Source organism: Chelonoidis abingdonii, chromosome 4, assembly GCF_003597395.2.
Source record: "Chelonoidis abingdonii isolate Lonesome George chromosome 4, CheloAbing_2.0, whole genome shotgun sequence".
NCBI lineage: Eukaryota > Metazoa > Chordata > Testudines > Testudinidae > Chelonoidis > Chelonoidis abingdonii.
Genome location: NC_133772.1, coordinates 110802166 through 110827536, shown reverse-complemented (window position 1 = coordinate 110827536; position 25371 = coordinate 110802166). Strand labels below are relative to the sequence as shown.

Below are 25371 nucleotides of genomic sequence, written 5' to 3'. Positions count from 1 at the left end.
CACAATTTCTGACCAAGCTCCTCATGCGTCAGGCCCTGCCCTGGAATTTATCTTTATTAGGGGGCACTGCGGTAAACCAGGGTCAGGACTCCCAACAGGCATTACTTTGGGGTTTACCTTTACTTCAGAGATGCCAACCAAGGTAAACCAGTGGGAACGACTAATAAAAAGGAACCAACCCTGCCATTCTGTTGCATTAGGCAGGATTAAAACAATACACACACAAGGTGCACAAATGTCATGTTTCAGAGCACAACTCAACCACTAAAGAGAGTTAGGAGGAAACTTCTATGAGTAAGTTGTGTCCACCAGTGGGGTTTCTTGAACCTGAAGCATCTGGTATTACCACTGTCAGAGACAGGACACTGCACTAGATGGATCCCTGGTCCTATCAAGTGTGGCAATTCCTATCTTTCCACATTTAGTAAAAAACAAAGCACTTAGTGACACTAAGCACAACCTACAATGGTACTATAATAATCATTGTACAAAATGTGCTTTGTGAGGTATCATTTGAAAACTGATAACTCACTGATCATTAATATTCCTGCGTGATATATGTATGCAATGGCTATTAAGAGTTATTAATATATTCTGGAATTATAACAAAAGTGTGTATTTACCTCTGTTCACATATAAGCAGTAAACAGACCCATCAAGCTAACAAGGTGTGGAGGCAAACCTCACACTAACAAGTAGGGGAGAAGACAGCATGGTGTCTACTCAGCAGGAGAGAGAAGCTTGGTCTGGGTTTTACTTGTCAGAAGAATCCATTCAGAGGTTTACAGGTCTAGAAATACAGGGTGCTGAACCTTAAGTGATAAGCAACTGAATTAACTGATTGGTTCAATAAAAGATATTACCTCACTCACCTTGTCTCTTGAAGCAAAGATATTGAACTTTGGGAGATATAAGCAAGGACAGAAAACCATTTTAGGCATCCATCACTAGACAGACACAAGGGGCCCGAGTTCTTGCAAGCCAAAAAAGATGTGGTCCTTTAACCAAGTGGTGGTTGAAGTCTCTGGAACTGAATACAGGTGAGAAGCATGTAATCAGAGAAACAAAGATCTTTCATCTAAGACAAAGTAAGCCAGCACCTTTACTTTTGTGGAAGGTCATGACTGATAGAAAGTCAGCCATAGCTGACTAAGAATGATGACTGGTGCAGAATTCCCCTAGGAGTAATTTATTAAGCCAACAAGAGGTCCATGGAATCCAATCCATCCCCAGAGAAGAATGGGAGATCTAGTGACCCCTCCAGCAGTTGCAGTGACAAGGCTGAGAGAAAAGGGGAAGGACAGGACCTGGTCTGAAGAGATGGGCAGCTCCCATGCCTGTGTTTTTAAGTGCGTCAGTTTCTGGTGTCATAAATAGATAGCTAAGGGTTAATGTTTCTTTTACCTGTAAAGGGTTAACAAAGGGAACCAAACACCTGACAAGAGGACCAAGCAGAAAACTGAATTTTTCAAAGCTTAAGGGAGGGAATTTGTGGGTGTTTCTTGGTTTTGGGTCTTTGTCTGTTCCGTGCTCTCTCAGCTATGAGAGGATCTATTTCCAGTCCTTCTAATCTTCTGTTTCCCAGTTGTAATACAAAGTTAGAAGAACAATAGGGCTGTTTTGATTTTTTGTATATTCCTTGTGCAGTTTGCTGGGAAGTTTAAATTGGACTATTTATTTGAGACTAAGGCTGTTTAGTTCCAATATTTTTCTTTTCAGTAATTGACCCTGTATTGTCACGGCTGAGCAGAGAATATGTTGTGTCTTTTTTTTTTCTTTTTAAAACCTGTTTGAGTTTTCTCTACGTTAAGGCTACAGGAGAAGAGGGGGAATCCTGTAGTTTCTTGCATCCAGGTTTGTCAATGGCATACCTTCAAGGGGAAAAATGAGGGGGGAAGGTAATTCCTCTCTGTATTTGCATTCAAGGAGTTTAAGTACGAATATCGCCCTAGGAATAACCCAAGGGAGGGGGAGCCTGGGATGAGATAGAAGAGGACGACAAGGGGAGGACTGTTTCCTTCTGGTGAGACGACTCAGGAGATTCTGAGTCTTGGGTCCCCGAGAAGGTTTTGGGAGATCCAAGAGGAGTCAGGCCCTGGAAATTCCTGGCTGGTGGCAGCGATATCAGATCTAAGCTGGTAATTAAGCTTAGAGGGTTCATGCTAGCTTCTCAGTTTATGAAAGCTAAGGTTCAAATCTGAGTAGGAAGCTATGATACCTGGTTCTCCTGGGAGCCATGTAGTCACCTGTTGATGTGTCTATGCTGGCAGTCCCTCCTGTCTGGCTGGAAATGTTTTAGCTGTAAAAAAATGACACTTGCACCTTTTCACATGAGTTTATTTGAAATAAAGGAAAACCTGGAGCTTTTGGAAGCAGCCAGTTATTGGTGTTCAACTACCAGCTGAGGCATGAGGACTTTTGGGTCTGTGTATGAGTCTACAGTCCACCACAGGGGCTGAGCTATAACTAAGTTTAGGAGCATTGCTTTCCCTCCTCTTCTGTGAATGGACAGAGCTGGGTTGGCTGTAGCTTATCTTCCCCTACCAGAAATACAAGTGAGAATAAATTGGTGATGAGAGAAAGAAGCAGCTTTAGCCCCTTATCTTTTTTTCCTTTCATTGAATCTGAGATAAAACAAAGGAGCTGTCTCTGGGAGGGAGCTCACAGATCCTGTCTGGGAAGGGGTGGGGGCCCAAAGACAACTTGCCTGCCCCTGTGAAGGGGCTTCTAGGACTAGGCGCTAGGTTGGTTTGGGTGGGGCAGGAGTGTGGCAGGAGCATGATGCAGAGACAGTGTCATTACACCAGAATTTTTCTGAATCTCATGAAATACTGTAGCTATGTGGCATGTTACTGTGCTGAGGGGGCAGGTTGGAGTCTGTGAAGCTAGAGTCATTAGCCATAAAAAGCACAAAATAAACTGATTGTAGGGATTAACAGGCCATTGTGGAGAGACCTGTTCTCCATGAAATTGGTGGGATTTGGTGTAACCGCCTCGCTTGTTCAGTCAGGGATGCCCTACGGTGATTTCAGATAATGAAGAGAAAACTGAGATTGTAATTTGGTAAAGATGAGAGCATAAAGAACATATTCAAATACCTGAACAACAGGCACTTAACTTTCAGATACCAGGGTAGCAGAAGAAACACTTACTGGAACATAGGATGTCACAGTATGGGGGTTCAAATCCAGCCCAGGGAGGGTCACCACTTCCCCTATGTGGGTGCCTTTTGCTTCTGGAGCTCCCACCCTGGGCTATTCACAACTAGCCTCCAAGCATGCAGGTCAGACCCTGAGTTTCTGTATGATAGAAAGCTCTGGTTCAGCAGGTCTGATCCCAGCAGCCTGTGTACAGCCCCACAGCAGCTTACACCTGCCTTGTTTATTACTTCCAGAGTGACCCCACACACTCCCAGTCCCGAATTTTCCCCAGCTCGTGTCTCCTGAAGTGTCAAGCCCTCTTGTAAAGAGCTCAGAGAAATAATAAGGTTTGTTTCTCCTGTAAAGAGACAAAACCACATCACAGATTATAAATTTACCTAGGGGTAAATACACTGTTCCCTTCAAACACAGAACTGAGTTGGTTTATGGTAAAAATGAAATAAATGTATTAACAAAATATACATAGGATTAAGTGAGTTCAGTTACAAGAAATGAAGAGAGAAAGAGTTACAAGTAAAACAAAACAAAATATGCTGCTAAAAGTCTAAAACATAATCTAGCCAGATACAGGCTTTGTTCAAGATCTTTCTCTCACCAGAACCATTATTATTATTCCCATTTTACAGATTTAACCCCTGTGTTAGCAAAGGGCCCAGTTTATAAGTAAGGGCAAATATATTTTATAAGTTAGCAAGCATCTTCCATTTGCAGTGTCTCACTGGCAAGGATGGTTCTGTGACTAAAGTACAGAACAGGAGTCAGGAAAGCTATATGTTATTCCTGCCTCTGCCACAGGCTTCCTGCAAGATCTTGGACAAGACTCTTTGCCTCTGTGCCTCAGTTTCCCTTCCTGCAAAAATAAGGATGATGGGATTGATCTACGTGACAGGGTGTGGTGCTATCATAAGTAGATAGGTAAGGGTTAATTTTCTTTTACCTGTAAAGGGTGAAAAAGGGGGAACCAAACACCTGACCAGAGGACCAATCAGAGACCTGGCATTTTTTAAAGTCTGGAGGGAACTGGAAACTCGGGTCTTTTTGTTTTCCCTGCTGTTGAGTAAACAAGCTTTCTTCTAACTCCATCTTCTTTCAAAATTCTACTATCAAGTGTGAGTACAAAGGAACCAAAGTAATCGGCTGTGATGTGCTTTGATTTGTATTTACCTGGGTGTTGATTTGCTGGACTGGTTTAATTGGGCTATCTTTTAAACCAGACTGTTTATGCCTATTTCTTATAAGCCATATCCCTGTATTAAGTTTCTTAATGCAGAGTGTAGTATATGTAAGTTCTTCTTTTTTCATATAAAGTTTCTTTTAAACTTGTGGGAGTTCTTTTCCTAGGAGCAAAGGGGAGAGAAATTTCGTGCCCGGAGCTCTGTTACATCTGTGACAGGCTGGGGGGGAGGGGAAAAAGCCCCCTGCTCTGTGGGTTCCTTTCCTATTGTCCCCAGGCGGGAAAAAGTTACGGGGAAAGAAAGAGAGAGAGAATCAGCTCTGTTCCCTGGTGCTTAAGGCTTGTCTCTTTGGAGAGACGGAGACAAAGTTTCTTGGTATTGTAATGTAAAGAGATTGCATCAATCCCCTCAGCTTGCTCAGAGCAGAACAACGGAGAGAGAGGGAGAAGGGAGGGGAGATCATTCTTTTGCCGGTAGACTCATACTTCTGAGTCTTGGGGGGGTCCCCCAGGGAAAGGTTGAGGTGACTCGGGGTGACCAGGAACCCTAAAAATCCTGGTTGGTGGCAGCGATATCAGATCCAAGCTGGGTATAAGCTTAGGGGAGGTTCATAGTAAGCACCCAGATTTTGTACGCTAAGGTCCAGATCTGGGACAGACGCTTACCACAGGTGCTAACATTGTTTGCGAAGCATTGGGAGAAGCCTTCTCTGGAAGGCATTGGGATCCTCACCTCTTCCCACAAGGAGGTACACATGGATACTCAGCTCCCCAAAGTACTTCCCACTGGTGTCTTCTCAGAGCACCATTAAATTATTTCCAAACATAAACAAGATGTTTCCCCCAACACTCCAAATATCAAACATGCTCACTTAAGGGCACTATAAACCTGGGGAGAGAGCTAGAAGGGAAGAGAAAATAAAATCTATGCAATCCTCCTCTGAAATTGTGAGATGATGTGGCGAGAAGAGTGTTATGTTGTGTACTTAACCTTCTCTCAAGCCTAGCATGCAATGAGTTAATGGGTTCTCAGTCTGGTTCCCAGTGGACACCAATTACCCAACCTTATTGGCAGTCTCATTAGAAAGACCAAGGACTGAATGGATTGTGGATAATGAATGTCCCTCTCCTCCTCACCCCATTTATCCTTCCTCATCAGGGTTAAGGGTCACATTGGCAAAGCTGGGGAGGGGAAAGCTGGCATAGCAACAAGTGCCATCCCCATTATGGGGACAGAGAACTTCAGAGTGTAGGGTTCACAGTGCTGCCCCTTTCACCAGCACAAAATTCATATGAATGCTTTGAACCTTACATAGGCAGCGAGAGCTCAGAGCCGGATATGTCCTGCACAATGGGAACAAGCCTCTGGCCTGAGAAAAAGGGCAAGGTACCCAGTGACTGATACTTCAGCACACAGGGCCTGCTCCAGCCACCCCAAGCAAGGAATGTAGAACTCCAACCCCACCATAAAGGCAGGTTTCCCCAAGATTGCTCCCTGCATCAGGAGCGCCAGTATCACTAGAAGTAGCAGTATGATTCAGTTTGTTCAGCCTTCAAGCAGGTACCAGTCCTGATTACACAGGTGTCAGATATGGATTATTTCTTCAGCTGTTGCCCTCACATAGAGAGCTGAGCATTCCCACTCCCTCAGTGCCCTCCCTAAATCCTCTCCTTACACCACAGTTGCTACTGTTCAGCAAACATTGCTCTGTTGTTTTACTGTTTTAAAGCCAAGGTTTGAGGCCAGGGCTAACAAACAAAAAAAAAAACACTGTTGCTCTGAATGGGAATTTCTAAGCCAGCTACAGATACAGGCTCTGGTCTCCATAACACCAGCCAGGCAGCAATCCTGCCACCTCTCTGCTCCCAGGTGAGTGATTAAAGACTTGGCCTGATTCCCACCCAGCTTCCCCCAGGGGCTGGAAATACATTAGCCACTAACACACATATTCTCTTCTGGGGGTGCTGGAATGATGGCTGCTGGGGGCACAGCATGCTCTCCCAGCTTGAAATAGTAATAGCAACCAAATACATGGCTTCCCTCATATACAAGGTTTACAGTTTGGTTGAATGGCTTTCAGCACCCCCACTGTACAAATTGTTCCAGTGTCTTGCTCTCACCCCCTGCCTCTGGGTTGGCCACTGACAAAAAGACTTGCTAGGCCCTCCCACTCCCCCCAGCTCACTCACCGGCAGAAGGGCTGCCTATTGCCTTACAACTACAGGGGGCACCAGCAGGCTTCTCTTGGTGGTTGTTAAACTCCATTCATTTTTAAACCGTTGAGTTGGATAGAGCCAGTGCCTTATACCAAGATAACATTGTATGCTAGCCCTACATTCCAGCCAACTGTGCACAATGGTGCCTCAAACAAGTCTTTCAGAAGCCAAAAAAAGCTGCACTGTGTCCACTCTCTGGGGAGAAGTACCTGTCACTATCCTACAGGCAGACTAGTAACTTCCAGCAGGTACTATGAAATTTTGGGCAAAGCCTCTGCACTGGAACAGACAGGGCAGCACAACAAGGAGCATACATGCAATTGCTGGGAACAGGTTCCAGACAACCCCAGATCTGAGCCAATAAGAGTATTTGAAGGCCTCGCATTTAACCCAGAATGCTAACATTTTCCCCAAGGAACTTATAGATAAGAGTAGCAACTGCTGGGGGTGGGGGGGAAGATTATCCCAGTATTTGGAGGGGAGCCAGGAGAATGTTCAAATGCATGTAAAAATCATCAATCAGGTCCCATAAAAATGAGATAATCTTAAAAATCATGATTTTTTTAAAATGAACATATTTTGGGTCTTTATTTGCCTTCTGGATTACCAGTGCTCAAGTGGTCACATTTTCAAGCTTTTCTCCATGGCCAAGCAGTTTAGAAACTTAGTTTCATCTTAGAGGGGGAAAAAGGTGAGATTCTCATACTCCCTTGGCTTCAGAAGCTGGGGATTAAAGAAAAATACCAACTGGCACAGGATTCTCAATAAAATATGGAGAACTGGCAAGACATTAAAGAATCCATCAAGTTTCAAGTCTGAATATAGTAACTGTTAGTTATCAGGAGATAGATAATTTTTCAGATCTGTGGAGCACAAACTGGCCAAATTATAGAATATTAGGGCTGGAAGGGACCTCAGAAGGTCATCTAGTCCAACCCCCTGCTCAAAGCAGGACCAACCCCCAGATAGATTTTTACCCCAGTTCCCTAAATGGCCCCCACAAGGATTGAACTCACAACCCTGGGTTTAAGTAGGCCAATGTTCAAACTAGTGAGCTATCCTTCCCCCTCAAGGAGCAGGTTTCTTATTATTTCTTTTTGTGCAGCGCCTAGCACCAACGGAGTCCTGCTCCAAACAGCTAACAGTCTAAAGGCACAAAGCAGTATCTCATCCAGGGCATCTGGTCTGTTCAGTTATGGGCTGAGGGTAGAACCCTTTTACAATCAGAATGAAATGTAGCTCTATTCCAGCCCATATAAGCCAGTGTAAAATACATTGTTTCATCATTACCAGTTACATTTTACAACAGGGAAAATGTAGTTTCATTGATCTGGGAATCCATCTGCCTTGCCCCCCTCCCCCCGGGGACACATGTGACCCATTCTGAGAAGCATTGATCTAGGATTGCAAAAGGCTGATTTAGTGAGTAAGGAGCCCCTGCATGTGGAGTATGTGGCTCAAGACAACGTTTCAAAACCGAGACACTTGCTGGAGTCAACACCAGTCAAACTCTTACAAACAGAGTTCTGCAGTTCCCTAAAGAAACAGATGGAAAAGGGCAGGGCTCCAGTAGCACCACATGTAGGTTGTGCTATGTGAAGCTGGATATAGTGCAAATACATTATAGGAACTGCATGGTTAGAGGAAACATGATCACATGCAAGACGGTCCAGCAGCCTCCCAGCCCCCACAGAGTCTGCGCTATATGCAGGACAGAAATAACAGAAGGTTACAATTGTTGCTAAATTCTATAGTGGGTCAACCAGGTTGTAACACAGTTCAGCCCAGTGCCCTGCTAAGACACCTTGCTCTAGCCCTGGTCTAAGCTAAAACAGTTTCTCAGCCTGGTTGTGACCCGTTTCAGCCACATGCAATTTCCACCACCACTGCTAAGCTCTATTGTTTTGGCTGCATAGACAGGCTGTGCTTGGATTGACTGAAGTAAGAATACTACTCAACCTTTGCTCAAGCGAATGTGTTGCCTAGTGGAAGGGAAAATAGAATGTATTCGGGCAACCAATCCTTTTATTACCACCATCTCCCAAATTACAATCACCACAGAGGAGAAGAAAGAGAGCCATTTCACTGCCATTGTGACAAAACAGTGAGGAGCTAACAGTTTCCTGAGAAAGGGTTCAGTCCTGCTGCCAAACCACATATGGACAGTTCCACAGGCTGGGAGTCAGCACTATGTTCTAAGCAAATCACATCTACCCTCAGTTCCTAGGATCCCAAGCTCTAGCACAACACACAATAGCCACAGCTTCTTCACAAATGCAAATCCAGATCATGTCCTTCACATTACTGGGGAGAAAAGCAGGATTAAAAGCAAAAAGCAGAGCAGCACTTGACGGGGTCTGGGGAGCAGAAGGGGAGGAAGGGGTCATCGTGGTTAGATACGGGACTGTGACTCAGAGCTGGGTTCTGTTCCCAGATCTACCCTAGATTCACTTCATGATCTTGGGCAAGTCTCTCTGTGTCCAGAGGCAGCTCCAGGCCCCAGCACGTCAAGCACGTGCTTGGGGCGGCAAGCCGCAGGGGCGCTCGGCAGGCACCACAAGGGCGGCAGGCAGGCTGACTCCGGTGGTTTGCCTGCAGAGGGTCCACTGGTCCCGCGGCTTTGGAGGACCTCCCGCAGGCATGCCTGTGGAGGGTCCGAAGCCGCGGGACCAGCGGACCCTCCACAGGCACGCCTGCGGGAGGTCCACCGAAGCCGCAGGACCAGCGTGCTTGGGGCGGCAAAATCCCTAGAGCCGCCCCTGTCTGTGTCTCAGTCCCTCTATCTGTAAAATGGGAACAATGGTATTTAGCTCTCCAGGGTGTTGGCAAGATACATGTTTGAAAGATTCTGATATTTTGGAGGGATGGGGGTGTCACATACCAAAGAAATAGATATAGATTAGGTAGATAGGCATCACCTGGTTAAAAAGGGGCACCAAAGATAATCATGCCCCCAAGATGGGCTGTTAGCTTGCAAATGCCTCTTGCCAAAGAAATTTCCTGAGTCAAGTTGGTTGAGAGCTACTCCCAGATGAATGTTTTCCTATTGTAGGGAGATTAGTCCAGAGCAGAGAAACTGGCCTCCCAGAATGCTCTGCAGCTTCCTTCATGCCTTGTCTGGGAACTCATTCCAAGCAGGCATCGTGCTGCTCTACTCTTCTGCACCCTCATTAAGCCACATATCCAATCAGTCACCTCCCAGATCTCTCTGTGTGTTTCCAGTGCACGTATCACCACAGCAACAAGAGGCCATGGATTCTCAAGTTTGGCAAACTGACCACAAATGAGCCAGACAAACTCTAGTTAAATTGCTCTGAATTAACAGGAAGCCGTAAGATGGTGCAACAAATGGTTCCTATTGCTCTCCTATAGTTAATCATTCAAAACACTCAGTAAGCACAGATGGAAAAGGTCTGGTGGCCTCTCTAGGGTTTCAGAGTTTACAGGCCAACTGAATGCTGCATCCTAGAGCAGAAAAACATCTCTGGCTTTGTCAAGTTTCGTTGGCTCACTCCATAGAAAAATTCACCTGCATCAGAAACTTCAGTTCCAGTAGCTAAATCATTTCAAGTAGAGAAAGGAGTCCCAGCTGCCTGCTGGGATCCTAGGGTTCGACAATAGGCTTGAGATTTGAATAGGAGTGTGGAGCATTTGCCAGATCCAAGCATAGTAAGTACATGCAGGTCAGGTGCAAGATGCATCCAAAAGTTCTGCTGGCACAACTCAGTCCATGCCTGTTATTCTAGATCTGGGCCCTTATACTCCTCTGCCAACACATCTCAGCTCTCCTCTATCCCATGGCACTCCCCTGCTAGACTTCTCACAGAGTGACTAATAATCATCTACGTTGTGTGGTGCTTTAGGAGGAGGAAAAATTTAAACAAAATTGAACCAATTTCCTTTCTTTTTTATGAACAAAGACAGCACTTGAACTCAGGCCCCATGAGATGAAAAGCTAGGGCTCATGGTTCTTGTGTATTTTCACCATCACTGGAAAAGAAACATCAAACCTTATATCTCAAAAGCCAGAGCTCTCCTGGGAATAGAATAAACTCCCTGGCTCCTGCTCCATCACACTTCTGCTTCTTGTGACCTTGCTGATATAGAATAGAGCCCCTTGCTCTGTGCCAGTCACTCTGGGCCTCTCAGTTCCACTTCTGCTGTATTTGCCTTTGATCCAGCTGAGTCAGGGATGCACCTTCCCTTCTCCCAGTTTATAACAGCAGCAACATGATGCAGCAACATCCCAGCATTAGAGCAGAGCCAGCGAACGGGGATGTGGGGAGGAAGTGAGATTTGAGAGCAGTTTTTGGCTAGGCAGCAGATGCTGAGAGGGTCAGCAAGTAGATGCTCACTCTTTGGGGAAAGGGTGAGGAATGCATCACTTTCAAAGACTCACTATAGCTACACAGGGAGAAAACAGTACTAATGTCTAAGGCCTGGTCTACACTACGCGTTTAAACCAACTTTAGCAGCGTTAAACCGATTTAACGCCGCACCCGTCCACACTACGAGGCCCTTTATATCAATATAAAGGGCTCTTTACATCGGTTTCTGTACTCCTCCCTGACAAGAGGAGTAGCGCTGAAATCGGTATTACCATATCGGATTAGGGTTAGTGTGGCCGCAAATCGACGGTATAGGCCTCCGGGCGGTATCCTACAGTGCACCACTGTGACCACTCTGGACAGCAATCTGAACTCAGATGCACTGGCCAGGTATACAGGAAAAGCCCCGCGAACTTTTGAATTTCATTTCCTGTTTGGCCAGCGTGGAGCTCTGATCAGCACAGGTGACCACGCAGAGCTCATCAGCACAAGTAGCAATGCAGTCTCCTGAGAATCGAAAAAGAGCTCCAGCATGGACCGCACGGGAGGTACTAGATCTGATCCTATATGGGGAGAGGATTCTGTGCTAACAGAACTCTGTTCCAAAAGACAAAATGAAAAAAATATTTGAAAAAATTTCCAAGGCTATGATGGAAAAAGGCCACACCAGGGACTCAGTGCAGTGCAGAGTGAAAGTTAAGGAGCTCAGACAAGCCTACCAGAAAACCAAAGAAGCAAAGAAGGTCCAGGTCAGGGCCAAAAACATGCCGCTTCTACGCTGAGCTGCATGCAATTTAGGGGGTCTGCCACCACTACCCACCCCTGTCCGTGGATTCCGAGGTGGGGTTTGTAATCTCAACCATGGCTGAGGATTCTGCGGAGGGGGAAGATGAAGGAGAGAGGAGGAGAGAGGAGGACAACCTTGCAGCAGAGCACACAGCACTCTGTTAGCCCCAACAGCCAGGAGCTTTTTGTGACCCAGATGAAATACCCTCCCAGCCCTCCCAAGCCACTAGCCCAGACAGTGAAGCCATGGAAGCGACCTCTGGTGAGTGTACCTTTGTAAATATAAAACATGGTTTAAAAGCAAGCATTTTTTAATGATTGATTGCCATGAGGGCTTGGGATGCATTCGCGGCCAGTAAAGTTACTGGAAAAGTTTGTTAACATGTCTGGGATGGAGCGGAAATCCTCCAGGGACATCTCCATGAAGCGCTCCCTGGAGGTACTCCAAAAGCCTTTGCAGAAGGTTTCTGGGCAAGGCAGCCTTATCCGTCCACCATGGTAGGACACTTTACCACGCCATGCATGTAGCAAGTAATCGGGTATCATTGCATGACAAAGCATAGCTGCGTATGGTCCCGGTGATTGCTGGCATTCAAGAAACATCCGTTCTTTATCTCGCTGTGTTATCCTCAGCAGAGTGATATCGTTCATGGTAACCTGGTTGAAATTCAGGAATTTAATTAAGGGGACAGAGATGGCCATTTTCCTAGTTTTGCTGTTGCTTAAAAGAAATCCTTCCTTGCACGTAGCCAAGCAGGGGAGGGAGGAGGAAGGATAGCGCTGAGCTTTTTTTGCGTTTGGCTAGCAGAAATCTTCCCAGCTACCAGCCACGCGGTGGGGGGGAAAGGGGGTGATTAGCAGTGATCTTCCATGATACCAGCCATGCAGTGGGGGGAGGGGTAAAGCAATCATCCTAGAGAATTGGATGGTGGGGGGGTGCGGTTGGCTTCTGCTGCTGCATGTTAACAGGAAAGAAGCATCAGAGGGCACTGTGTATATATGAAGGCTGAGAAGCCGAAAGACAATGGCTTACCATGGCCACATGCAAGCTGAATTCTGATGCCCGGACCTGCGTCTGTGAGATCTGTAACACCAGAGCCACAGGCACTCAATATTAAGATGCAAAATGCGACCTTGTAGTGAAATCACATGTGCTATGTAAGGTGAATAGTGTTGTTCACTGTGAAAGAGTATAACTACCATTGTTCTGTAAAATGTATCTTTTTAAATACTTCTCTCCCTTTTTCCCTCCCTCATGCAGCTGCAAATTTTTCAAGCCTCCCTACTCCATCCCGAAGGCTAGCTCAGATAAGGCGGGAGGAAAAAAGACGCGAGACGAAATGTTCTCGGAAAAGAGCTCATGGAATGAAACCCGCAATGAAAGAGCTCATCTGAATGAGTGGAAGGACGTGGTAGCAAAGTACAGGAAAGATGCCAGTAAACGTGAGGACAGGAGGGACCAACGTGAGGATAGGAGGGACGAACGTGAGAGGATAGGAGAGATCGCGAGAGATGAGAGGTGGCGGCAGGAAGATCAGAGATGTAGGCAGGAAGACAGCGGTGGCGGGATGCAACGCTGGAGCTGCTGCGTGATCAAAACTGATATCCTCCGACGTCTGGTGGAGCTTCAGGAAGAGCAGCGGGGTCACAGAGTGCCGCTGCAGCCCTGTGTAACCACCTCCACCACTCACCATGTTCCATATCTTCCTCACCCAGACGTGTAAGAACTCGTGGGGGAAGGCTTTCATGCACCCGCCCACTCCACCCCCGTGGACAGTCCAACCAAAAGGCTGTCATTACATTTGAAATGTGTTTAGGCCTTTTCCTTCCCTCCTATCCTCCTCCCAAACCACACCTGGGATACCTTGTCAGTTCTCTGCCTCTTTTTATAATGACTTTTTAATAAATGAATACATGATTTTTAAACAAATAATGACTTTATTTCCTTAAGCAAGCTGTAATCGAAGGGGAGGGTGGGTTGCTTACAGGGAATGGAGTCAATAAAGGGGAGGGGGGGTTCATGAAGGGGAAACAACACAGCAGTCACACCGTACCTGGCCCGTGATGAAACTCATTTTCAAAGCTTCTTGATTCTGTGCGCACCGCTTCATGGTGTGCTCTTCTAATCGCCCTGGTGTCTGGCTGCGCGTAATCAGCGGCCAGGTGATTTGCTTCAGCCTCCCACCCGCCATAAAGGTCTTCCCCTTACTCTCACATAGAGATTGTGGAGCACACAGCAAGCAGCAGCATACAAAGGGGACACTGGTTTGGCTGAGGTCTGTGTGCCAGTCAGTAATGTGCGCCAGCGAGCCTTTAAATGGCAAATGCACATTCTACCACCATCCTGCACTTGCTCAGCCTGTAGTTGAACAACTCCTGACTACTGTCCAGGCTGCCTGTGTATGGCTTCATGAGCCATGGCATCAAGGGGTAGGCTGGGTCACCCAGGATAACTACAGGCATTTCAACATCCCCAACTGTTTATTTTCTGGTCTGGGAAGTAATTCCCTTGCTGCAGCAGTTTAAACAGAGCAGTGCTTCTGAAGATGCGAGCGTCATGAACCCTTCCTGGCCATCCCACGTGGATGTTGGTGAAAAGTCCCTTGTGATCCACCAGTGCTTGCAGCACCATTGAAAAGTACCCTTGCGGTTTACGTACTGGGTGCCCTGGTGCTCCGGTGCCAAGATAGGGATATGGGTTCCATCTATCGCCCCCACCAGTTAGGGAATCCCATTGCAGCAAAGCCATCCACTATGACCTGCACATTTCCCCAGAGTCACAACCTTTCGTAGCAGCAGCTTAATGATTGCTTTGGCTACTTGCATCAGCAGCCCCCACAGTAGATTTTCCCAGTCCAAATTGATTCCCGACTGACCGGTTGCTGTCTGGCATTGCAAGCTTCCAGAGGGCTATTGCCACTCGCTTCTCCACTGTGAGGGCTGCTCTCATCTTGGTATTATGGCATTTCAGGGCAGGGGAAAGTAAGTCACAAAGTTCCATGAAAGTGCCCTTACACATGCGAAAGTTTCACAGCCACTGCGAATCGTCCCACACCTGCAAACTATGCGGTCCCACCAGTCTGTGCTTGTTTCCCGGGCCCAAAATCAGCGTTCAATGGCTAGAACCTGTCCCATTACCAGCAGGATCGCCAAAGCGCAGGGGCCGCAGATTGAGATAATTCTATGTCCATGTCCTCATCACTCTCGTCGCCGCGCTGCCGTAACTGCCTCCTCCTCCTCGCTTGGCTTTGCAGATCCCGGTTCAGCATAGACTGCACGAGAATGTGCGAGGTGTTTACAATGTCCATGATTGCGGTATTGATCTGAGCAGGGTCCATGGAAAAAAGGCGCGAAATGGCTGTCTGCTGCTTTCACGAAGGGAGGGGTGAAGCTGTACCCAGAAGCACCCACGACAATGATTTTTGCCATCAGGCACTGGGCTCTCAACCCAGAATTCCAAGGGGCGGGGGAGACTGCAGGAACTATGGGATAAGTATGGGATAGCTACTCACAGTGCAACACTCCAGAAATCGACGCTAGCCTCGGACCATGGACGCACACCATCGAATTAATGTGGTTAGTGTGACCGCGTGCGCTCGACTTTATACAATCTGTTTTACAAAACCGGTTTATGTAAAATCAGAATAATCCCGTAGTGTAGACGTACCCTAAGAGGCTTGGGGCAGTCCCTCCACTCCCCAAAAGAAATACTGCAGCCATTCAGAGAGCTCCTCAGCAGACCAGAAAGTCAGCTGTGGCTCTGTCTGAGGCTGGGAGTAGCAAGTCAGACGAAATACAAAGGAAGCTTCATCTCAGGCTCCAATGCCTAGACTGTTTATAGACATCTAAACATTTCTGGAGAAGCCACATCTTTGCCTGGCCCTGACACACCCTCCTATGTGGGCCCAGACACTCCCTGCAAATTAGATACAAGAATGTACAAGTGCTCATTAGAGTGTTCTCTAATCCGAGTGCTCTGACCCCCTACCCTCCTGCAGAATCTGGAAGCGTGGCTGCCAGAGAGGGTTGCGTATGTCACTCAGGCCACCTCCTGCCCCTTTGTGGTCCCACATTAAAGCCATACTTGCTCTAATGGATGTAATCCATGAGGAAGTCTGGCACAGACTCTGGTGCATAAGTGCTGACTCCGGGGCTAAAGCACCCACCAAAAAAAATTGGTGGGTGCTGAGCACTCCCTGACACAGCTGTTCAGCAGCTGGTAGGAGGCACTTGGGTGAGGGCAGAAAACAGCGAGCGGTGGGTGGGTAGGAGGCTTCGGAAGAGGGGGTGGAGTGGGGGTGGGGCCTCAGAGCGGAGCAGGGGTAGAGCACCCACTAGGAAAAATAAAAGTTAGTGCCTGTGTTCTGGAGGGAAGGGAAGTCTGTCTCACTTCCCAATTAACCACCCCCCTATTCTGCCCACATCAAATCAGACCTCATTTAGAAGGCGGGAGCTGCTGAGCTGGTGGAGAAAAATGACGATGACTAGTAGGTTGCTTGAAGGAGCAGAAACCCACAGCATGGGATCCTGGCCATTTATCAGGCTTTTAGTGGAATGCACTATTCTGCAGTGAAAATTCTTAGGGAAAGATGCATCTGTGCAGTGAGACATTAAGCAGAGTTGTAGGCATGGTACAAACAGTGCTGTGAAGTTACCCTGTATAGAAGCAACTGATCTGTGAGACTGGGATGTTACAGCCCAGCTACTTAGAATGGGGCTGGGATTCTTCCCTAATACACAAAAATCCTCCTTTTCCCCGGCAGCTTCCACCTTGGAAGCCCTAGAACACCAGTTGCAGTGCAGTCCAGTCTCCTCAGAGCCAGCACAGTGACTCCACCTAAGAACACATCAAGTGGCTGCCTTCTTCCCAGAGCCAAAAACGCTCCTTCCAACTGCGATGTTCCCCTGGTGTTATCCGTACTGGTGATCTGCTAGGTCACTCCAAGCCTTGACTCTGGGAGCCAGCTTTCCCATGCTCTGCTGTGAGAACCTCCACTCCTGGGCTGTTCGCGCACAGCCTCTGGCACGTAAGCTGCTCCTTGGATTGTGCAACCAAATGACACTAGCCAATATCTGGTCCCAGACACAACCCTAGGAACCTCCGTCTTGCAGTGTCCAGTTATGTTTGCTGGATGCTGCAAGCTTATATGAGTTTGTCAATTTAACAAAAAAATTTATATGCACCAGGCTTGTTAAACCAAGGGGAGTCTCTAACACGCTTCAAACGCACTGCTTCAGGTAGAATAAACAAACAGATTTATTAACTACAAAGATAGATTTTAAATGATTATAAGTCAAAGCACAATAGGTCGGATTTGGTCAAATGAAATAAAACCAAAATGCATTCTAAGCTGATCTTAACGCTTTTAATGGCATTACAAACGTAGATCCTTCTCACTTCAGGCTGGCTGGTTGCCCTACAGCCAGGCTCTTCCCTTTGATCAGCGCATCAGCCACTTGGAAGTGATGTCTGTAGATGGAGGTGGAAGACAGAGGAAGAGCATGGCAAACGTCTCTCCTTTTTATCATGTCCTTTCATTCCTCTTGGCTTTGCCCCTGCCCTTCAGGTGGGCATTACCTTATTACAGTCCCAAACTGACCAAAGGAAGGGGGGTGACTCACTCAAGAGTCCAACAGACCCTTTGTTGTTGCCTAGGACAGCGTCCTTTGTTCCTGTGAGGCTGGGATGGGTTTGTCCCATACATGCCCTGATGAGGTATGAACTACCCCTCTGCTTCTGGAGAGTTTTTGCCTGGGCTTATTTTAAGCCATGAAGACACCTTTTCAACCTCATAACTATATACATGAAATTACAAACTATAACATTACTGGAACAACAATTACTATAACATCACTATAAAAACAATGCTCAGTGCATCATAAGCCTTCCGAAGACACCTGGCATGACAAACTTTGCATTGGATATCACACAATCATTTTACGAGGATTAATATGGGAGTGCTGAGTGTTCCCCTGAGGTACAAAGCGTCACACCTACCCATCCACATCAATGTCTTCAACTACTCATAAGGGACAGAATAAGGGCAGAGGAAAAATCTTCCCACAGATAGACGCACTCTTCTGCAGCGTCCTTACTTCAGACCCATCAGGTGTGTCTTTCCCTGATGTCAGAACATGCATGACCTGAGTGGCAGGGCAAGAACCAGAAGCAAGGTCCAACCCCAGTCTGATATAGAAGCAGACTCCAGAGGTGGCAGCAGGAAAGAGGAATCATTGAAACACAGATGCTCTCACCTTACGCTAACAGAAAGAGAGAGGATTGCACATTAGAACCCTCTGAAATTCTTTTGATTTTCTACAATTGTTTTGTTTTCAGGAATTGCTTGTTATTTCATCTTATCTATTCCCCCAGCTCCACAGCTCAAGTCCAGCCCCCAGGAAGGTGGGAGACCCAGGGAGTGGGGAGGGGTGTCGAGTCCTGTCCCCAGGGAGGCAGGAGACCCTAGGGGGAATGGTAGAGGGTGTTGCGTTCTGCCCCAGGGAAGAAGGAAGGCTCTGCAGGCGGGTTGCAGAGCGAGCCCATCCCACGCTCATCCAGCAGCAGTGTCTCCTGTCCTGGGTGCTGGGCTCAGCTTCCCACCTTGGGGTCACAGTGCTACTCAGGTTTGGCCCAGTTGTTCCTCTGCAGTGATGATGGGGGGACTGGACAGGACAAATCTGAGTGAATGGGGCTGTTACCCCATGTACTTGGTCACAATGCCACTCACTCATATTTGGACCAGTGAGCTACCTCATCACGGGCCAGACAAACCTGAGAAATGCTATGACCGTGTACCAGAACACAACAGCCAGAGCCAGGAAACAGGCTCAGTCCCTTGAGACAGGAGCCGCTGCTGTGGGGTATTTCATCTTATGGGTTTTTTAATGTTTCTTCATTTTATTTAGCATTAGCAAAAAACACAGAGCTCCGATTATACCCTCCCTCTTGGCAACAGCTCATCTTGTGCCCCTTGCACTCCACATAACAAGCAGATAAAATAACTGGAGCTGCCAGCAAGCCCAATGGGAGCAAATAAACCTGGTCACAGCTCAGCAGTTCAGTGGTTTAACCAAGGGTGAAAATGAGCAGCCCAGACTGTCAGGAGGAACAGTTCGTTATCAGATTTCTTTCTATGGCTCCTGACTGATGATCAGTGTAATCCTGGAGGACTTTCAGAACTTACAAGGAAACAATCTCACTAGCAAGCTAAATATTTCTCCTGCGCTCACCACTGTGGTATCTGGGTGCTAATGGTATTTAGAGAAAGACTCAGTCCAACAGCTCAGTCACCTGGGTCTCAAGGAATAAGTTTGTTCAGCCCTTACAGTGTGCAAAACAGATTTTTCAAATACATGGAACATGGGTCCCTGTTCCAGCAGCCCCTTATTCCTTCAGTCTCTGAACTCTTAGAACAATGCTCCTACTGCTATCTTTTTTTGCCAGAGCATGTGTTCCCAGCTGGAATGAAGAGTGAGATTGAGATTCTCCTCTTGGCATTAAAAGACCAAAACCAATTTAGAGCACCTGTCACACATGCTGGGTCAGAACAACCAGTCCGATCTTTGATCAGCTGATAAATAAATATACTGCAGGGAAAATGATAAATCCTGGCTGGGTGCCCCTGCACACACACGGCTCGGCTGAGCGAGGGTCACTGTGGAACTCCACGTATCAAGTCAGCTACAGATTACAGGTGACATTGTCAGGATCTCAGCAGAGATCCCTCCACAGAGCATGGCAGCTCTGAAGCATGTTCATTCTTCTTACACTGCTTGAAGAATTCAGTAGAAGGCTATTAAGAAGCCCTCTGCAAACTCTGCTCTCCCTATCTTCTTCCTCTGGGACATAGAGCCTCAGGAAAAATCATTACATGCTGATCTTTTGGGCTTATGGCTAGTGAATTGCCACCAATATTTTAATAAGGAGATCCCATAAAGATCCATCTGAAATAAGCCCTGTGCTATGTCCCAGGACTGTGTGTATCTGCAGGGAAAAGAATGGGGAAATCTATTCATTTCCCCATTTGGACAAAAATGCTTTATGAAAAGTAAAGTGGGAGCAAGCAGCACTGGGCAAACAAATGAATCTGATGGGCCTTTGCTGGAAGTAATTACATTGTTTCTGGAAACTCCCCTGAGTCTATAGACAGTGTTTGATTTAACAGTGATCAGATTATGGCATTGGAAGTGAAAAGTCAGGTGAGACCCTGTGAATGGGTCCAAGGGAGGAGAATTCGACTCTCTCTACTGGAACTTTTTTTTAAATTATACCTGAACTGTGGTGCAATCAGATTCATTCACTGATTTGCTCTTCAGAAGTAACGCTGAATCCCAGGAGTAAGGCATATTCAGCAGGGATGACTTAGTAGTATCCAGACTGGATGCAATTCCAGCAGAGGCAGTAAAACAGGTTGGGGGGGGTAGGACTCATCATTTAATGTTCTACATGTTTCCGTGGCACTATGTGGTGTGCCAGCTAGACAGGAGTCACCCACACACCCAGCTTCCTTCTCAAACCCATGACACACTCCTACTGGGCAGGAAGGACATTATATAGTTCTGTGTATGAGGCAGTGGCAAAATATTCATATTCATATATATTAAAGCAGACTGAATGTCAAACGATTCATATTGCACCACACCCATGGTCTGAACTAGCAGATCTGGGACACTGCCTAGCCACTGAAGACATGTGCCAGTCCAATAGTTTGTGTTTGGTTTTAGTGATCCTCTGCTTTTAATATTCATACAGCATGAATTGCCTTCCAAAGCTATGTTGTACTGTTACTAGTGCATTTATTTCATGCAATGTGCATCAGTGAGGCATTCGGGTGCAAATATCAAGAAGTGATTTCCCAGATCTCGTTTCAGAAGTTAGAAAAAAATATTCTCTTTTCAAGGGTGACCCGGCTCAACGTGAACAACGTTACAGCTTGCAGGAATGTCATTCACGACCACCTCACTGACCTGCCTTAGAAGAGTTGGTCCATCCCTGTGCAAAGAAGCAAAGTCTCTGTCTAGCATGTCTTATTGGGGAAGCTCATTGCCTTACTATGGATCAACAAAACCAGAAGTAGAAAAATCAGAGGCAGAGCTATGAGATAAGGCCTAACACATGACTGCGCCCTTTGACGCATTTTCTAGCTTTTTTCCAGTCTAATTTTAAATATCCCAAGCAATAGGGCTCCCGTTTCTTTCCCTGGGAAACAATATCACAGCCCAATACAGCCCAGAATCTGTTCTTTCTAATGACACCCTCATGTGCCATGTTCAAAAATCCCTCTCCCTCTTTAGGATTAGCAGAGTTATGTTTCTCTCTAGCAATGTTATAGCCAAGCTATGTTTATTTCCTACCAAATATATAAACCATATTTTCCCCAGATGACTCTCTGCCTGTTATTTCTAATGTCACCAGATCTCTCCGTATTTCTCTGTCCTTAGTGGAGGTTGCAGCCTTTCCCAATTTAGTGTCACCTGTGAGTTTCATTACTTCTCCACCCCCAATTTTAATGGGGACACAATAGGTTCCAAGCATTTAGGAATGAGAGGCCTAGTTCCCAGGTTACCTGGTTCCCAAAGACAGCAATGGAGCAGGCAGTAGAGACCTCATGGGACCCGAACCAGACGGAGGCGATGCGCGAGGGCATGCCCAGAATGAAGACCTGTGCCACCGAGCAGATGACCTGCCCCAGGACGGTGACAGGGAAGAGGTGCGGCTTCATGCTGCCCAGCTTCACCCAGGCGCCTAGACAGTTGAAGGCTGAACCGGCGAGGGCGATGAGGCGCAGGCCCCTCTTGTCCAGCAGCCAGGCCACAGGGAAAAGAAGGGGGATGTAGGTGAGCATGTAGCACATGGAGAGCCAGTCGATGGCGAAGGTGCTCATGCTGTAGAAGTGCACGAAGATGTTGTTGATGCTGCCGTACTGGATCCACTGGAAGGCATTGCAGAGCGAGTAGCAGCTGAACAGCAGCACCACGGCCCAGCGACGCAGGGACAGGCGCACTTCGGGGTCCCCCACGGGGGCAGGCCCATTGGGGGTCTCGGCTTCCACTGACCCAGGCACTGGCTTCACCCCCTCCAAGAGCTCAGGCGTCTCTTGATACGCCAGCCCCTTCTCGCCCGGCTCCGGCCCCCCGCTCACTCCGGCCCCCCGGGAAAACGCCGGGCAACACGGGCTCCCCATCCCCTGCGCAGCGCTGTACCGCATCGTGTGCCCTGCCCCTTCCTGCCCCCACCCCGCGCCTTATGGGGTCGCCGGTCTCTGCCCCGCGCCCGCACCCCGGTGCCCTGCGCCCGGCTGGTTCCCTCCCCCTCACTTCTCTGAAACTGTCACTGTCAGCAGAACGCCGTTCCACGGGACACGTCGCGCTAATTGTCTCACTGATCGGTGCTGTGATTGGCTACCTGACCAACGAGCCCTCGTCCCTCTACGTTGACTGGCTGAGATTATCCCTGCTGCGCCCCGCCCCTCCGTTGCCATGGAAGCCATGCCACGCCTTCCCGTGCGCCATTGACTCCGCACTGGTGACCCGCGGGACGAGCTTCTGCAGCGGAGGCTGCGCCTGCAGCACCGGGCTCTACAGGGTCCCCTCACTCTCCTAGCCGCGCCCCACCGGACACTCCCGGGAAAAGTCCGCAGAACCTGAAGGACCTGAAGTTTGGTCCCAGAGACGTGGGGAAGTTGCGCAGGCCCCAAGGGTCACATCCTGGGGTCCATAATAAACCCATCGGGATCGGGGGCTGCAGGCTGGCTAAGGTGGCAAGTCAAAGGAAGGCTCTGGAAAGACACTGCTAGAGATACACAACCCACCGATAAAACTACTTCAACAGTAATGGGCAGCACAACCCAACCCATTGCAGTGCAGGGCAGTGAAGCCTGGGGCTCAGCTTTGCCAGCTGCTTACACTGATTGCGATTAAAAAAAAATCCTACAAAACCCTCCCTTCTCCAATCCAGAAAATAAACACTCTGCCTACAGAGGAACACCAGCAACAATGGCTGCACAGCAGAACTGGGTCACCTCCCCATTTAGTTGGTGCCATCTCAACTAAAGCCACTGCTGAGCGCCAGCAATTCAGACTAAACCCAAAGGAAAACATACATTACTCTTAGGTCTGGGCACTGCTAAGCTCCTGATCAGTAGGCGCAAATAACCTCATCCAAAGCCAACTGATGCTCAATATACCCTAACACTTAAACACAGGAGACCGGCAATAGTCGATAGGCAGACCGCAGGCCAAATCTGGACCACCAGATGCTTTTGAACAGACCTCAAAATCTCACTTATTATCATTATTGTTGTTAATTTTTTTATTATTTTCTCTGGAGTCTGGCCTTTGACTATACCTTGACCAACAAATTTGGACCTTGACAAAAAAAAATTGATTACTCCTGCATAGGAGCGCCTTACGCAGAATGATCACACTAGTAGATACTTCTGCATATTATGCTATGATGACATAAGACAGACTTTCACCAAATACAATATCAGAGACTATAAACTAGGAGTGAAAAGTGGAAGATACAAGGCATAACTCAAGACAATAATGACTGTAAACAAAGTGAAATAAGAAAAACTGAGGCGCACACACACACATCATCTACTCTAATACCCAGTGCAATAAAGATGTTTCAAATGGTCAGGAAATTTAAAAGGCTCTTAAATTAAAAGCAATGAGGAATAAGTGAAGAAACAGAGAGAGACAGCATTACACTATGTAGCAAACTGAATCAGGTATGGGTAATAATGACACGAAGTCACACAAAAATCCAAATACACTGAAGCCTCATCTTGGCAGATGCTTGTGATACTGTATCCACCTCTAACAGAGCTCTCAGGAGGTTGGCTCTGTTACATATTTGTCACATTCATCATAGGTATCATGCCAAAAACTATTATTGAATTGGAATTTACTGAAGGAGATAAGCTAGAGGTTGCAACTTCTCCTGGACAAAGCCACTTCCCAAATGTGCAGAAGGGGAGCACAAAGAAAGGGAATTAGGAGGGCAGGTTCTCCTAGTCCAGGCCCTATCCCTAAAAGAGAAAAGTTAAATAGGAATAGGAAGGTTAGACCAAGGGAACCTCCCCCATCCCACTCTGAATAATAGATTGGGGAGGGAAGGCCTGTTTAGAGCAGACTCTGGCTTCCCACTGCAGAAGGAAACAGAACTTCTCAAGGCAAGTCTATGAATATCAGACTGAATTCAGCACAAGTGCCAGGAAAACATCCTCTGTCTGTCTCATGTGTGAAAGAAGAAAGGGAAAAAAACAAAGCATGAATGTGGCTTAATGTAGGTTGGATGGATTCCTTTATTTATGTTGATGGAAAAACATCAGTATAGGAAGGGCTGCCCAGTCATAACAATAACTCTGTCTTGGCTCTGCTCTGCAACAGCAAAACTGTGGCATTTGAGCTTCCACTTTCCTTACTCCAAATTGTGACATCCTAACGCAGTGCAGTCTGGGACACCATACAACAGAGCTGGAATCCTTTGTGTGATGGCTGCCCTGCTGTCTTGATGCTGCTGAGGTATTAGATGCAGGTTAAATCTTCTAATCGTCAAGACATCATGCAACAAGTCACTAGCCAGAAGCTTTATCCCATTCAATACCAGTGCACGCAAGGTTTTGGAGTCAAGCTCCTGCCCTCCTGAAGCTAAGTTCCAACATGGAGGTGTTGGAGAAACATCGATGGAACGATATTTTGTCAGAATGTGCAGTTCCTTGAATCTAAATGCTTTGTCCAATTTACCCAATTTCACCAGAATTTATATTTGGAACAAAACTGAGTTCCAACAATGTCAGAGTGTCCTGTTTTGACATTTTCTGAATGAAACATTTTGATATTTTTTGTTTTGAAACAACTTTTTGATTTTGAATTTTTTTACTTTATATATTATAAAAAAACAAAGGATTTTAAAAGTCAAAATCAAAACTTTTCAATCTTGTCCAAACAAAACATTTTGATGAACCCAAAATTATTTCTTTCTGAGTTTTCCTTCAGGGAGAATTTCTAAGTTTTGGGTTTTAGAATCATAGAATCATAGATTATTAGGGTTGGAAGGGACCTCAGGAGATCATCTAGTCCAGGTTTTCATTCTGATTGAGAATAAAGCCATATTTCAAAATCTTGAAATCCTCCATGAAACGGAATTTAAACATAAGAACATAAGAATGGCCGTACCGGGTCAGACCAAAGGTCCATCTAGCCCAGTATCTGTCTACTGACAGTGGCCAATGCCAGGTGCCCCAGAGGGAGTGAAGCTAACAGGCAATGATCAATGTGATCTCTCTCCTACCATCCATCTCCATCCTCTGATGAACAGAGCTAGGACACATTCTTTACCCTTCCTGGTAATAGTTATTTATGGACTTAGCACCATGAATTTATACAGTTTCTTTTAAACATTGTTATGTCCAACCTTCACAACTCTCAGTAAGGAGTTCCACAATTGACTGTGGTGTGTGAAGAACTCCTTTTATTGTTTTAAACCTCTGCCTATTAATTTCATTTGGTGACCCTAGTTTGTATATGGATAAGTAAATAATTTCCTTATCACTTTCTCTACATACATCATGATTTATATATCTATCATATCCCCCTTAGTCTCCTTTTCCAAGCTAAGATCCTAGCTCTTTCATCTTTCCTCGTATGGGACTCTTCCAACCCCTAATCATTTTAGTTGCCTTTTCTGACCTTTCTA

At 46.7% G+C, this 25371-nt stretch overlaps 1 protein-coding gene across 4 annotated transcripts in view; it reads right to left on the bottom strand.

The window, feature by feature from the left end:
- Positions 1 to 21988, bottom strand: part of FLVCR2 (FLVCR choline and putative heme transporter 2) — a 56937-nt gene extending 34949 nt beyond the window's left edge. For 3 of the 4 annotated variants that reach the window (XR_004376712.2, XR_004376711.2, XM_032802014.1), the window contains exon 1: positions 21233 to 21874. Coding sequence is in view for 2 of the 4 variants with exons in the window: in XM_032802014.1 (XP_032657905.1) it covers positions 21233 to 21874 (642 nt within the window). In the remaining 2 variants the exon portion in view is untranslated. Of the gene's footprint in view, positions 1 to 21232 lie in introns of all 4 variants that reach the window. The other variant, XM_032802015.2, reaches the window with a different exon arrangement.
- Positions 21989 to 25371: the final 3383 nt, after the last annotated feature.